The 16,579-nt window shown below is 35.3% G+C and overlaps 1 protein-coding gene across 1 annotated transcript in view; it reads right to left on the reverse strand.

The window, feature by feature from the left end:
* The window catches only part of FMN2 (formin 2), a 393,365-nt gene that overhangs the window by 126,937 nt on the left and 249,849 nt on the right, over positions 1-16,579 (reverse strand). The window contains exons 10-14 of the mRNA XM_047841608.1: positions 10,364-10,455; positions 10,090-10,219; positions 8,205-8,351; positions 4,661-4,720; positions 4,394-4,514 (exon numbers count right to left, since the gene is read on the reverse strand). Of these exons, the coding sequence (XP_047697564.1) occupies positions 4,394-4,514; positions 4,661-4,720; positions 8,205-8,351; positions 10,090-10,219; positions 10,364-10,455 (550 nt within the window). The remainder of the gene's footprint in view (positions 1-4,393; positions 4,515-4,660; positions 4,721-8,204; positions 8,352-10,089; positions 10,220-10,363; positions 10,456-16,579) is intronic.

A 16,579-nucleotide genomic window follows, 5' to 3' on the forward strand; every position in this document is an offset into this window, starting at 1 on the left:
GGCTGACGGCTCGGAGCCTGGAGCCTGTTTCCGATTCTGTGTCTCCCTCTCTCTCTGCCCCTCCCCCGTTCATGCTCTGTCTCTTTCTGTCCCAAAAATAAATAAAAAAAAAATAAAAAAAAAAAAAGAAAATTCCCTGGTAATAAGATTACCATTCCACTCATTTATTAAGTCACTGGTAAAGTACAAAATCCTACTTTGCAAGACTGAATTGTTGATCGAAGTGTGAAATATTTTCCAGATATTCCAGAAATTCTCCTAGCACCAAATCAAGGGACAGAGAGAGAAAAGAGAGAGAGAAACAGGAAACAGAATTTTATAAGCAAACCAAGATACCTGGCAAAATTTTAAGTATAATACATACTACACATGAATGGTTTGGGTTTCTTATTGTTTTAAGAAATCATTCTTTAATTTTTTTTTAAACGTTTATTTATTTTTGAGACAGAGAGAGACAGAGCATGAACGGGGAAGGAGCAGAGAGAGAGGGAGACACAGAATCTGAAACAGGCTCCAGGCTCTGAGCGGTCAGCACAGAGCCCGACGTGGGGCTCGAACTCACGGACCGCGAGATCGTGACCTGAGCCGAAGTCGGACGCTTAACCGAATGAGCCACCCAGGCGCCCCAAGAAATCATTCTTAAATACATAATAATATAGTATTCTACAAATGTAACATAGTTTTATGTATCTTTTTTAAATGAGGCAGTCATTCTTGGGCTCAATCAGTGAGCACCCATATTTGAGGCTCTAAGGGAGAACATCTAAGTGACAGAATTTCACCCCTCCTTGGCAGTGATACTTATATCTTTTGGTATCCGTGGCAAACTAGCAAATGCCTAACATGCACCAGGACTATAAACGAATGCTATTGAGTGTTTAGAAAATGTAAGTATATGATGTTGCTCTGTGGATTTAAATCCACGTAAAAGCATCTGTGATGAAATTATCAACTTCATAAATTTGATTCTAGACCAAAATCTTTGGATAAATATTTCAAAATTGGGATACAATCTCTTAAAAAGTGATATCACATTTGATTTATGGACAGAGGTAATCAAGTCTCTTCTTTTTATCTAGTAATGCAACATCAAATGAAAATCTCACATAAACTTATTTATTCCCTGTCGGTGCTTAACAGATTTAGCAGGAGGCTTACACACACAACTGAGGTGTTCTCTACTCTGCAACATGATCACAAGACATTTGCATGATCACATTTGCATGATCACAAAGACATTTTACAACCAAAATATATATATATACATATATATATGTATATATATATAAACTATCTGTATAAACATTACTTTTTCTTACATAAAATCTCTTTATCTTAAAAATTATCATTGAAGTATAAATGACATATAAGATGATACTAGTTTTAGGTAAATGATGTACTGATTCAACATGTGTATACATTATGAAATGGCTACCCCAATAGTTAACATCTATCAACAAACATTTTTTCCCCTTGTGATGGGAACTCTTAAGATTTCCTTTAATAGCACCTTTCAAATTTTTCATACAATATTACTGACTAAAGTCATCCTGCTGTATATTACATTTCCGTGACCTATTTATTTCATAATTGGAAGTTTGTACATCTTGATCCCCTTCACCCATTTTTTTCTACCACCCAAACCCCTCCCCTATAACAACTACCCATCCATTCTCTGTATCTATGAAATTTGTTTTGTTTTATTTTGTTCTTTTTAGATTCTACATACAAGTGAAATCATACAGTATTTGTCTTTTCCTGTCAGAATTATTTCATTCAACAAAAGGCACTCAAGATCTATCCATGTTCTTTCAAATGATACGATTTCCTTCTTTTTTATGGTTCAGTAATATTCCTCTGTGTGGTTGTATATACATATATATATATACCACGTCTTTATCCATTCATCTATTGATGGGCACTTAGGTTACCTGCATATCCTGGCTATTGTCAATAATGGCGCAATGAACACAGGGGCACATAGAGCTTTCCAAATTAGTATTTTCATTTTCTTTAGATAAATACCCAGAAGTAGAATTGCTATATTCCATGACAGTTGTATTTTAAATTTTTTTAGGAAACTCCATACTGTTTTCCACAGCAGCTACACCAATTTACACTACAACAGTGCGGGCAGAGTCCTTGTTTTTCACATCCTCACCAACACTTGTTTCTTGTCCTTTTGATCCTAGCCATTCTGACAGGCATGAAGTAAGATCTCACTGTGGCTTTAATTTGGATTTCCCTTATGATTACTGATGTTGAGCATCTTTCATGTGCCTCTTGGCCATCTGCATGTCTTCTTTGGAAAAATGTCTATTCAAATCTTCTGCCCATTTGTAATTGGATTGTTTATGTATTTGTTGTTTGAGTTCTTTATATAGGTTCGATATTAACCCCTTATGGGATTTATCATTTGCAAATATCTTCTCCCATTTAGGAAGTTGCTTTGTCCTTTCATTGATTGTTTCCTTCTCTGTGTAGAAGCTTTTTAGTATGATGCCATCCCATTTGTTTATTTTGCCTTTGTTGCCACTGCCTTTGGAGTCAGATCCAAAAAAATATCACCCACACTGATATCAAGGAGCTTACTGCCTATGTTTTCTTCTATGAGTTTTATGGTTTCTGGTCTTACATTCAGGTCCTTAACTTATTTTGAGTTAATTTTGGGGTATGGTGTAAGATACTGTCCAGTTTCTTTTTCTTTTTTCTTTTCTTTTTTTGTTTTTTTTTTTGTTTTTGCATTTGGATGTCCAGTTTTCCCAGCCTCAACTTATTGAAGAGACCATCCTTTCCCCATTGTATATTCTTGCCTCCTTTGTCATAAATTAATTGACCATATATATATGGGCTTATTTCTGGGCTTCCTATTCTGTTCAGTTGATCTATGCCAATACTATACTGTTCTGATTACTCTAGCTTTGAAATATACCTTGAAATCAGGAGGTATGTATTAAGTTTCCAGCTTTATTCTTTCTCACAATTGCTTTGGCTATTGTGGATCTTTTGTGGTTCTATACAAATTTTAGGATCATTTGTTCTAATTCTATGAAAAAGGCCATTGGAATTTTGATAGGGATTGCATTGAATCTGTAGATTGCTTTGGGTAATGTGGACATTTTTAACAATATTAAGTCTTCCAAACAATGAATACAGAATAGCTTTCTATTTGCATATTCTTTAATTTCTTTCATCAATGTCTTATAGGTGTTAGTGTACAGATCTTGCACATTCTGGGTCAAATTTATCCCTGGGTATTTTATTCTTTTTGATGCAGTTGTAATGAGATTGTTTCTTTTATTTCTCTTTTGGATAGTCCTTTGTTGCTATATAAAAATGCAATATATTTTTGTATATTTATTATGTACCCTGCAACTTAGTTTATTAGTCTCCTAGTTTTTGGTGGAGTCTTTACGATTTTTTGTATATAAAATGTCCTCAGCAAATAATGACAGTTTTACTTCTTCTTTTCCAATTTGATATTTTTTATTTTAAAATGTTACTTTCTCCTCAAAGATTTTGATGGCTTCGTGTCTTACATTTAGGTCTTTCATCCATTTTGAGTTTATTTTCGTGTATCGTATAAGAAAGGTCCAGGTTCATTCTTCTGCATGTCTCTGTTCAGTTTTCCCAGCACCACTTGCTGAAGAGACTGTCTTTATTCCATTGAATGTTCTTTCCTGATTTGTCAAAGATTAGTTGGCCATACGTTTGTGGATCCATTTCTGGGTTCTCTATTCTGTTCCACTGATCTGAGTGTCTGTTCTTGTGCCAGTACCATACTGTCTTGATGATTACAGCTTTGTAGTATAGCTTGAAGTCCGGGATTGTGATGCCTCCTTCTTTGGTTTTCTTTTTCAAGATTGCTTTGGCTATCCAGGGTCTTTTCTAGAAATCTGAAGAATTTTAGACTCTCTTCAAAATGATTTGATACAAGGCTTTGTGACTGTTAATAAAGATGTTATACATACCTGTGTTTTTTGACCAAACATGTGAGAGAAGATTTTTGTTCCCAGGAAAGTTCACAAACCACAACATCTTGTGCAAGTATACCCAATAGGGAGGAACTATTTATCTTTTAACAATATCATGATAAATGGACAAATGTTCTTGGCTATAAAGTGGAAACAAGATGATCAAATTTGTTTCTGATCAAGGGGATTGCTATTCAAATAACCAATATGCTATTCAATATCTAAATGTCTAATACACGTAACTTTTGAACAACAAAAAAACTAGTCTATTGGCAAAATTTTTCTTTTGCCACACTAAAAAAATCTAGTTTTACAAAGCTGTTAAAGATTTGCTGTCTTAAAAAACATTGAAAAGTCAGGTTTTTCTCATTAACAAAGCATAAATAATACAAACATGACTCTTTAAGATTATAAGTTACCTTTCAAGTCTTTCTTTAGTTTTCTGAGATCTTTTTGAAAATCTTCAAACTTCATCTGTGAAGCCTGAAAAAGGTCCTGAGGTTCTGGCAGTGGAAAAACACACTGTTCTTTTCCAGCATCCTAATTAGCAAAAACACATAATTTTAAAACAAATCAGCATCAATATAAATAAAAATAATACAACAATGGCAATGGCAAAATAGCAAATACTGCCAAATCCCTCAACAATAAACAATAACAAAATATCACTGTAAAAACTGCCTTACCTCATCAAAATTTCGAAGATAGTAGGAGACAATGTATGACAAAAGGCTTCTGCTATTGTCCTAGGCAGAAAGACCAAAGTACGTAAAAATATATTTTTTAAATATTAGAGCGTCAAATAAAATAGATTCCAGTAAATCAACACACAGATGAGAACATTTAGAATAAAATGTGAAATTCTATATTTCAAAGTACTACAGCCACTACATCTAAGGATTTCAATGGCACAGAAGATCCTGGTTTTCCCCAGTGTTTTAATCTAAGCCCCAAGTGGAAGCCCAGCTGTTCAAGGGTGGAGCCTCAACTGTGAATACTTTCCTGTTTTACCCTCTTTGATCAGAAAATTAGTTCACTAATTATCATATTTTATGTTTAAAAGTATAACTACTATCTTAACTGAAATGATTAAACATTGCCAGCATTTCTATACCACTTCTGGACCAGCAGGTATCAATCTGCAACAGGAAGTTTGATTGAGGCTTGTTAGTAGATAAAGAAAATAAAGTTAAGTATAATTTCAAGTCAGCAGGAGCTTTAAAAATGCGAGTCTATATTATAAATTGCTATGTCAGCATCTGAGATTGTGGAATTAATATCCAGGCAGCTATAAACAATGCAGTGTGTATTTCTATGGAAAAAAATGTAGAATTGTTTCTATTCTAATAGGCTTCAAAGAATAGGTTTTTACCTCCTTTCTGGCACATTTAAAAGGTATTAAGTTTTCATCATTCAAAATTAGAACTAGATACTCTGAATGTGGGAGGACAAATACACACACACACACACACACACACACACACACACACACACACACATATTTAAAAACCATATGACACAAACTACATTCCCTGAAATGTTCAATCTAACGATTATTTTCCCTCTATTTATAAAAAGCAATATCCTTTCATAATTTAGTTTGACATATGATAATACAGCTTTTAGAGACTTTCTTCATGGTAATGTATAGTAATAATATAATAAGATATTATGCAGTAATATCTTATAATAGTAAAAGTAATATATTTTTCAGGAACATCATTTGCTTGCATATAATTTAATTTAACCAACTTTCCGTTCTCTTTCCTAATATAATTCAAAGAAATATGCAGTACAGTTAGCAGTACTTGAATGAATTAACAAAACATTTATTAACTGCCTGCTGATAGGCATGCTGAGTGAAAATTCTGAGTGATCTGAGTAACAGCTCTGTCCACGCAGGTCCACAAACAGTACTAAGAAGTAGACACAGTTATATTCATTTTATAGAGCAAGAATCAAATCAGGAAGACTAGTATAACTCTTATGCAAATGCAAATGAAATTATTAAAAACAAAAAATCTTGCTTCTTGATTTTATTATGTAATTTTTATCTAGGATACTCCTTAATTATTTAAATTAATAAAATTTAACTAACTTGGAGATTGAATAAGATATACTAACCAATAAAAAAACCCAAATAATCCTTTATTCATATGTAATTATGATTATCAGCATCTATCTCAGATCCATTTTTATGTTAAGAATTATGTCAATGATATTTACGTTCCAGTATTATTTGAAAAAGTTACTTGTTTCAATTCAACAATCAGTTGTTAAGAACTATTCAATGCTTCCAAGAGAGCTTTTGCTTTTGAACAAATGTGATTTATCAGGTTGACATATTGGAGGTTCCTATGAAAATTTGTGTCATACAAATATACTAGCATCTGAACAAATATACCCATAAAAAATCACAAAAATTACATGCTGCTGGTATTCCAAGAAAGGATTATGCTTTATTCAATTCTGGAAAAGTAGTAACTGGTATTTCATTGAACTCAATGAAAGAATGTTAAATTAATATATGAGTGTATGTATGAATGAATGAACAAATGAGTTGTTGACCACCAGAAACAACAACAAAAAAAGTGTCTGCTTCTCATGAGGGAGACATAAAGTGAGCCTTGAACAACATGGGTTTGAAATGCGTGGGTCCACTTACACATAGATTTTTGTCAACAAATACAGTATAATACTGGAAATGTAATTTCTCTTCCTTATGATTTTCTTAATAATATTTTCTCTAGCTTACTTTATTGTAAGAATACAGTATATATGTTACATATAACATATGAAATAGGTGTCAGTAGATTAATGTTATTGGTTAGACTTCTTGTCAACAGTGGGCTGTTAGTACTTAAGTCTTGGGAGTCAAACGTTATGCGTGGCTTTTTGACTGAGCGGGAGGTCAGTGCCCTAAGCCCCACATCATTCAAGGTTCAACTATATTCTTTATCTAGGAAGAACAATTCTACTATTTCCATTTCTATGAGCCAACTACTTACTTAAACTTAATATTTTAAAATATTTTTAAATGTTTATTTATTTTTGAGAGAGAAAGAGACAGAGTGTGAGTAGGGGAGGGGCGCACACACACACACACACACACACACACACACACACACACAATCTGAAGCAGGCTCCAGGCTCTGAGCTGTCAGCACAGAGCCCAATGTGGGACTCGAACTCACAAACTTTGAAACATGATTTGAGCTGAAGTCGGATGCTCAACTGATTAAGCCACCTAGGCACCCCTTAAACTTAATGTTTTAAAAACATGTCCATAATTTCCTTTATCATACAGTTCTGTGTAGAGATTCCATCAGAGAAATAGAATTCTATTATCTTCTAAGTTTATATTCTCAGACATTAATTCTAACCATCATGGTTGTTCCCTAATCTTATATTTTTACTGGCACTCTCATAATCTCTTAGATGTTAACTTTAAACAAATACCAGTATAGGAGTAGGATCAAAAATGAATTAGTCCTGCAAAAGGGCTTGGGCATTCCCACATATACCAGTGTTAAGGGGAATATGATATGTAGAAAAACAAGATAATTTTTTACATTTTATTTATAATCTACTTTCACCCATCTTCGTTTTGTTTTCAAAACACAAGCCTAGGGGCGCCTGGGTGGCGCAGCCGGTTAAGTGTCCGACTTCAGCCAGGTCACGATCTCGCGGTCCGGGAGTTCGAGCCCCGCGTCAGGCTCTGGGCTGATGGCTCAGAGCCTGGAGCCTGTTTCCGATTCTGTGTCTCCCTCTCTCTCTGCCCCTCCCCCGTTCATGCTCTGTCTCTCTCTGTCCCAAAAATAAATAAAAAACATTGAAAAAAAAATTATAAAAAAAACCCCACAAGCCTATTGGCCTCCATTACTTAACACAGAAGAGAAGAATAATACTGTCTAATTTATGAAAATTAATCAGTCCTCAGACTCCAAAAGGATAAATTTTAGCAGACATGGTAATGATAGACTGAAAAAATAATTATTTTTATTCTCTACTCAATTATTCATTAAACATAGTATTAATAATTATTCACTTTGGGAAACATTCACAAAATCATAAACATATGAAGGCCACATGCTTTTACCTAGCTCAGAACATAGACATTTTTGACCTTGGAACATAAACATTTATTACAACATGTTTACAGTCAAACTCATTACTAAACAAACCTTCTAATTCTCAATTTGCCTACATTCATTCACACAAGATACTTACACTGCTTTTAACATCTTTCAGCTTCGGAAGAATGTCTAACCCAAAGCCATCTGCCTGTCCTCGAGTCTTATTTCCACCATTCATGTAGTTGCCAAAAGCAAGAACCAAACCCAGAATTTGCATAACCCCTGGGCCATTTTTTAATGTCTGTAAGATAAGAACATTTTATCTCTTAGACAAAGTTTTCTTTGAATTATCTTAAGTCAGTGGCAGATATTCATATCATACTAATAATTTTGGGTCACATCCAAACTGTATCATTGTATATTATTAGGATATTTTAAGAGTAGTGTCTCCAAAGTTAACTTTATTTTTTTATTTAAATTTTAGTTAACATACAGTGCAATATTAATTTCAGGAGTAGAATTCAGTGATTCATCACTTACATACAACACCCACTGCTCATCACAAGTGTCCTCCTCAGTACCCATCACCTGTCTAGCCCATCTCCCACCCACCTCCCTCTGTCAACCCATAGTTTGTTCTCTAACATTGAGAGTCTCTTGTGGTTTGTTTCTCTCTCTTCTCTTTCCCACACTCATTCCCATAGGTTCACAACCATTTTGTTTCTTAAATTGCACATATGAGTGAAATCATATGGTATCTGTCTTTCTCTGATTGACTTATCTCACTTAGCATAATACATTCTAGCTCCATCCACTTCATTACAAATGGTACGATTTCATTCTTTTTGATGGCTGAATAACATTCCATCATATATATACATATATATGTACACATATATATGTACACTATACATATATATGTACATACATATGTATATACATATGTATATATGTATATAAGTTATCTTCTTTATCCATTCATCAGTCCGTCAGTCAACAGACATTTGTGCTCTCTCCATAGTTTGGCTATAATTGATAATGCTGCTATAAACATTGGGGTACATGTACCCCTTCAAATCTGTATTTTTGGGTAAATACCTAACGGTGAAAATGCTGGATTATAGGATAGTTTTATTTTTAGTTTACCCAAAGTTAGCTTTAGGAAGTTGTACCACCTACAAGAATTCAGGTACACATTTGTAAAGTGACAGACACCATTCTAAGCCATTTCTGATGCAACTGCATGGAAAACAAATAAGGTTGTAATATGAGAATGACTAGAAAAGAATGTCGCTGCCGTCACCCTAATTGTACCTACGATACAAATTTTTGGCATAAATTGTAGGAAACCAAAACACAGTTTTAACGATTAATTCCAAATTTAGATTTATCCCTGAAAAGTTCACACTCCCTTCTTCCAAAACATGAAGCTTAGCTGGAATTTGCAAGTATTCTTTCCTCTGAAAATGTGTCTTTAATAACATCTTACTACTTTTCAAAATGATTTACCACAACCAGAACGAATGGTACTATTGATTTTTGACAAATTGTTTTAAATGGTAATATTGGTAATTCATGCCAAGCATTTATTCTTTGTTTTCTGGAGAATATTCATCTTCTGTTGAGTCACACAGCTGTTCCTAAATCATTTGGATGGAATCATTAACAATTTGTTGAAGGTCCCTTCCAAAACTGAAGGCAAATAAATAAGAGGCCTTCAAATCACATTAAATCTGAAGTCTGATGTAAGAAAGGACCAGGGAAAGTGAAAATTTTGTTTTGGCAAAAGCAGAAGGGGCAGAAATCCCCGGACGTGGGAGCATAAGGAGCACACTGCAGCAACCGGCCCCGTGGCGCGCAACTCTCCAAGTTTTTCTTTGATCTTGAAACTAGTCATCGTATGTTCTCTTTTGTGGAACTGCTATTCTCCAAGTTTACTTGTAGAGTAAATAAAAGAAAACGATTTTGAAATGTGGACATGGCTGAACACAATTAAATATCAGAACTCAATCGTCAGCTGTCTATGGACTGGAACTCACCTCACACAATTTCTGTAGCAATTCCAGTTTGCGACGAATTGAGCAAATGCTTTCTGAAAATGTGGACTGGAAGAGGATACAAAAGACTCGTTCTGAAAAGTTGGGGATTAGTGACAGTTCATAAAGGAACCTAAGGAAATAAAGCCAAGTTAAGAAGAATATAATTCATATAAACAGATGTTTATCCTCATATTCATAACAATTATGCACGGAAGATGCTACATTTTCCAAATGGAAAGAGGCTGCCCTCAACAAGGTCCTGAGGTGTTCTTACTGTTCAGGTTTGTCCAGAGACTTGGCATTTTCTTTGTCTTTGGAGGACCGGCCATGCTTTTCAATTTTTTCCAGTTCATCTGATTGTGCTCTCTGGAAAATATAATGCCAAACAGTTATTGAAAATCTTATGAAATGAGTCCCTTAGATTATGATAATCTTAATACAGCAAACTCTATATATTTTCATATTTCTTAGCATCTGTTTGCAGTAAAGCTTGACTTAATTCATGAAGGCATTTTAAAGTGTAAATATGTTTAATGCAAACCAGATCACCTCCAAACCTTCCAAATAATGTTATTGGCTATTAGTGATCTGCAAAACATTTATTTATTTAAGCATGCTCTAAAATAATACAGTTTTCCTCTCTTGTTTTTTGGCTGTTTGTAATACTCTCTAGAATACAAGAATTTCATTTTAAAGTGGTATGTCTTATTTAGAAATCAATCAAGATAAATTTGGAAGTAATTTGGTCATAATGTTATAAGACTTTTAAAGGAAAAAAAGTACTTATTTAACCATTGCAATCATTGTTTATGGCTTTTTTTAGGGGAAAAATACAATTGAATTATTAAGTCCTGGAACAAAAATAAAAGGTTGATTTTTCTGCTGGATTTTCTTTTTGACACAAAAATGGTTTTAGGCTTCTTTTCTCCCAAAATATCTTCTTTTACCATTTATAATTACAAGCTAAAAGTCTGTCATCCTAAATTTGTTTCTTTGTAGGAAAGTTTCTTCTGCATTTTTAATATATGGTGGAAGATTTTACAGACATGGAGAAACACACACCTATTCTTCTCTATGAAAAATTTGGATGCTTTATATTTGCAGTCTTTATTTTATAACTCATAAAGATGTTTCAAAACAGCCAAATACAGTACTTCAATGCATTGAGAAGTGTGAGTAGACAACCATATTTTGAATTTGAGTCTAATTCTCAGAATTTAAAATTATTATTTTAATTATTATTATTTTTTTGTTTAAACATTAAAGCAGTTTAGCCAAGAACTACTATATGAGATACACTCTAATAGGTTTATAGAAACTAAAGATTTCATCTGAAAAACAGCTATGTTCTGTTTTGTATTCCCATATTCTTTCGAAATGCAGGTTTCAGGTGATGGTATTAACTAGCAAAGACTAGTTCTTCAAATGAAGTTTATTTTTTTTTTATTTTTTAAAACTGCTCACTTTTTATTTTATTCATTTATTTTTAAGTAAGCTCTATGCCCATTGGGGGGCGTGAACTCACAATCCCGAGATCAAGAGTCGCATGCTCTACCGACTGAGCCAGACATGAACCCTCAAATGAAGCTTCTTTTAACTGCGGAAGAGGATTTGAAGACAGATCAGTAGATTTTCTGAGGGTTTGTATTGAAAATAAAATTTGCTTTTGAAATACAATGCAACAAAAGATCCAAAGAATTAAAAAGCATGAATTTAATGGAAGTATCCCAAGCTACTCCAAAGTTTTAGAACCTGCTTCTAGAATTTCAACTGTATAGTAATCTTGCTTTTTCCCACCAGTTTACTGTGACCTGGCCCAAGAATTTTAGGGAAGTAAACACCACTTATCATAGTTACTGTCCATAAGAGTCTGCCCACAGATCCCATCATTATACCACTTAAAACCAACTAACGAGATGGCTTTTAATAAAGACAATGCTCATCCTTCTGGCAAATGAGTGCCCAGGGCAACATTATAAAAGAATATTAAATTTAAGAATATTGATAAGACAAGGGTTATTTTAAGACACGGAGGTCTGCACCAAAATACAGCCTATAAAGAGTCCCAGTCCATATAACCTCTCTATTCTTTTTTTAATTTAACTTTTAGTTCATTAACACACATCGCAATATTGGTTTCAGGAGTAGAATTCAGTGATTCATATCTTACATACAACACGCAGTGTTCATCGCAAGTACCCTTCTTAATGCCCATCACCCATCTAGCCCATCTCCCACCCACCTCCCTCTGTCAACCCTCAGTTTGTTCTCTATCATTAGGAATCTCTTGTGGTTTGTTTCTCTCTCTTCTTTTTCCCCCCCTGCCCATATGTTCATCTGTTTTGTTTCTTTAATTCCACATATGAATGAAATCATATGATATTTGTCTCTTTCTGACTGACTTATTTCGCTTAGCAGAGCAGAAAATTAGTCTGCTCTCTTCAAACTCAATCACATTCAATACCCAAATGTCGACAGGGAGAAAAAAAATCCACCTTGCTACAATCCGATGAAGTAATTAAGTTTGTTGGTTTAATTTTTGTTTTTAGAACCTTAGATAACCTGACATAGACTCAACCTAGTTAAGTGCTGGCATGAGCAGGTGAATGATCAGAAGCTGACTCCACGGACTCAGTAAATTTCTCTGGCTCTTAAATAAAAACACATAAAATCTGAACAAACAACTATGAGAGAAAAAAAGATGGTTAAGGTAAATCCTAATAATAATCAAATATAGGAGAGAAAGATAAAATGCTCCAATGTCTTGAGAATAAAGTGACTTTCTGGCAAAACTGTAGAGTTATTCCCCAAATTATTCAGTATACATGAATTACAAATTGCATAGTCCTTGACACTTATGCTCTATCAGACCATTGCTGCTGACTTCAGAAAGAAAAGTTGCCCAGGGTTGACAGTGCTGCTTTATGGATGATAAGGAAGTAAATGCCACTCCATTCCATACCATACCTGGCCCCTGGGCTCTCTAAACAATAGAAATTAATCAGAGGCCAAACAGGAGTCTCAGGCAAGGCTCTATTGGGGCTTATGGCAGAGAACAAAGAAGACAGCACAAAAGAAAAGTGTCCTCAGGCTGACTCCCGGAGGAGAGGTCAGGGAGAATGTTTTAAATAAACTTAGGCAGGACTATGTGTCTGTTTTTGTGCCAAAACCATGCTGTCTTGCTGATTACAGCTTTGTAGTAGAGGCTGAAGTCCGGGATTGTGATGCCTCCCGCTTTGGTCTTCTTCTTCAGTATTACTTTGGCTATTCGGGGTCTTTTGTGGTTCCATACAAATTTTAGGATTGCTTGTGCTAGCTTCAAGAAGAATGCTTGTGCAATTTTGGTTGGGATTGCATTGAATGTGTAGACTGCTTTGGGTAGTATTGACATTTTAACAGTATTTATTCTTCCAATCCATGAGCATGGAATGTTTTTCCATTTCTTTGTATCTTCTTCAATTTCCTTCATAAGTTTTCTATAGTTTTCAGCACAGATCTTTTACATCTTTGGTTAGGTTTATTCCTAGGTATTTTATGCTTCTTGGTGCAATTGTGAATGGGATCAGTTTCTTTATTTGTCTTTCTTTCTTTTTTTTTTTTTGAATTTTTTTTCAACATTTTTTATTTATTTTTGGGACAGAGAGAGACAGAGCATGAACGGGGGAGGGGCAGAGAGAGAGGGAGACACAGAATTGGAAACAGGCTCCAGGCTCGGAGCCATCAGCCCAGAGCCCGACGCGGGGCTCGAACTCACGGACCGCGAGATCGTGACCTGGCTGAAGTCGGACGCTTAACCGACTACGCCACCCAGGCACCCCTCTTTATTTGTCTTTCTGTTGCTTCATTAGTAGTGTATAAGAATGCAACTTATTTCTGTACATTAATTTTGTATCCTGCGACTTTGCTGAATTCATGTATAAGTTCTAGCAAAATTTTGGTGGAGTCTATCTGGTTTTCCATGTATAGTATCATGTCATCTGCAAAAAGTGAAAGCTTCACTTCATCTTTGCCAAGTTTGATGCCTTTGATTTCCTTTTGTTGTCTGATTGCTGATGCTAGCACTTTCAACACTATGTTAAACAATAGACCAATGGAATAGAATAGAGACTCCAGAATTGGACCCACAAAAATATGGCCAATAATCTTTGACAAAACAGGAAAGAATATCCAATGGAAAAAAGACAGTCTCTTGAACAAATGTGCTGGGAGAACTGGACAGCAACATGCAGAAGAATGAAACTAGACCACTTTCTTACACCATTCACAAAAACAAACTCAAAATGGTTAAAGGACCTGAATGTGAGACAGGAAACTATCAAAACCCTAGAGGAGAAAGCATGAAAAACCTCTCTGACCTCAACTGCAGCAATTTCTTACTCGACACCCAAAGGCAAGGGAATTAAAAGCAAAAATGAACTATTGGGACCTCATGAAGGCAAAAAACTTCTGCACTGCAAAGGAAACTATCAACAAAACTAAAAGGCAACCGATGGAATGGGAAAAGATATTTGCAAATGACATATCAGACAAAGGGCTAGTGTCCAAAATCTATAAAAAACTCACCAAACTCCACACCCGAAAAACAAATAATCCGGTGAAGAAATGGGCAGAAGACATGAATAGACACTTCTCTAAAGAAGACATCCAGGTGGCCAACAGGCACATGAAAAGATGCTCAACATCACTCCTCATCAGGGAAATACAAATCAAAACCACACTCAGGTATCACCTCATGCCAGTCAGAGTGGCCAAAATGAACAAATCAGGAGACTATGGATGCTGGAGAGGATGTGGAGAAACGGGAACCCTCTTGCACTGTTGGTGGGAATGCAAACTGGTGCAGCTGCTCTGGAAAACAGTGTGGAGGTTCCTTCAAAAAATTAAAAATAGATCTACCCTATGACCCAGCAACAGCACTGCTAAGAATTTACCCAAGGGATACAGGAGTGCTGATGCATAGGGGCACTTGTACCCAATGTTTATGGCAGCACTTTCAACAACAGCCAAATTATGGAAAGAGCCTAAAAGTCCATCAACTGACGAATGGATAAAGAAGTTGTGGTTTATATATACAATGGAATACTACTTGGCAATAAGAAAGAATGAAATATGGCCTTTTGTAGCAACGTGGATGGAACTGGAGAGTGTTATGCTAAGTGAAATAAGTCATACAGAGAAATACAGATACCATATGTTTCACTCTTATGTGGATACTGAGAAATTTGACAGAAGACCATGGGGGAGGGGAAGAAAAAAAAAAGAGGTTAGAGTGGGAGAGAGCCAAAGGATAAGAGACTCTTAAACACTGAGAACAAACTGAGGGTTGATGGGGGGTGGGAGGGAGGGGAGGGTGGGTGATGGGTATTGAGGAGGGCATCTTTTGGGATGAGCACTGGGTGTTGTATGAAAACCAATTTGACAATAAATTTCATATTTAAAAAAAAAGAAACTTAAGCAGGAAAAGGGTGACATTTAAGCATGTAGAGGTGGGAATTTATTAGCACCTGTGCATTTAAAGGTCATGCTTCTTCATGCATTGTATATCTAATTACCATGTTAAATCTCCACCCACGGGCATGATTTTTTAGTATTATAATGAGGGCAAAAGTTGGTGAAAAGTCAAGGCTGGGGTCTATCCTGGCATATACTGCTTTGGTCTGGTGGTAAGTATCCTTCCTCCACATTCCTGCAAGATGTGCTGCTACACAGGAGACATAAAGTCTCAGCATTTTTTTTCTTATGGAGGCAGCCAAGGAACACTGGATTTCACAGTCAGGGTTAAGGGGACCGGAGTACAGTCTCTGTTTTGTCTCATATCCATGACCCCAAAACTCCCTTCTTCTTCCCATGCTAAGTATCACAGAACTTCCAAATACAGGCACATGTTACTTTATGGCATTAAAAATAAAATCAATTTTTTAAAAAATCACTGCCCATCTTATCACAAAAGTCTTAACTATAGCAAAGCTATCAAACTTATGGAGGCACACATAAAATTTCCAAAATTCCAATGTTACTTCAGAGCTTGAATTTTGTCGTTGGCCACAAACACCAGCTGGTATCCTTAAAGTAATCACTTAATTTGTTCATTTTCAAGAAAATGTCTACCAAATGTCAATGTATTAATAATCACAGTTTGCCGGTTGGGTTTTCAAACAGAGATGGTGTCCAATGAAAAAGGACTACCTTAATTTACAAAAAGTACTTTTATCACAGGAACTGTTGTACTTTGCTGCCCAGGAGAAACACTCTGTGTGTACTTTCCATTTTGTCACACAGAGTATTAAAAACACAGATACTCAAGAGTTGAGTTTTCATAAATTTTCACTGTTCATTAAGGACATTGGCTTTTTTCCCCCATGCAAGTGCATGGCAGTGAAGAATTACAATGACGTCTAAGTGTAGTGCCACTGCCTTGATTCAGGTGGAGATGTCAGAATGTTTACCTTTCACTGCTTTTGAACCATCAGTACCAACATTTACACTGTCA

This window comes from Prionailurus viverrinus, chromosome F1 (genome assembly GCF_022837055.1).
Source record: "Prionailurus viverrinus isolate Anna chromosome F1, UM_Priviv_1.0, whole genome shotgun sequence".
Classification (NCBI taxonomy): Eukaryota; Metazoa; Chordata; class Mammalia; order Carnivora; family Felidae; genus Prionailurus; species Prionailurus viverrinus.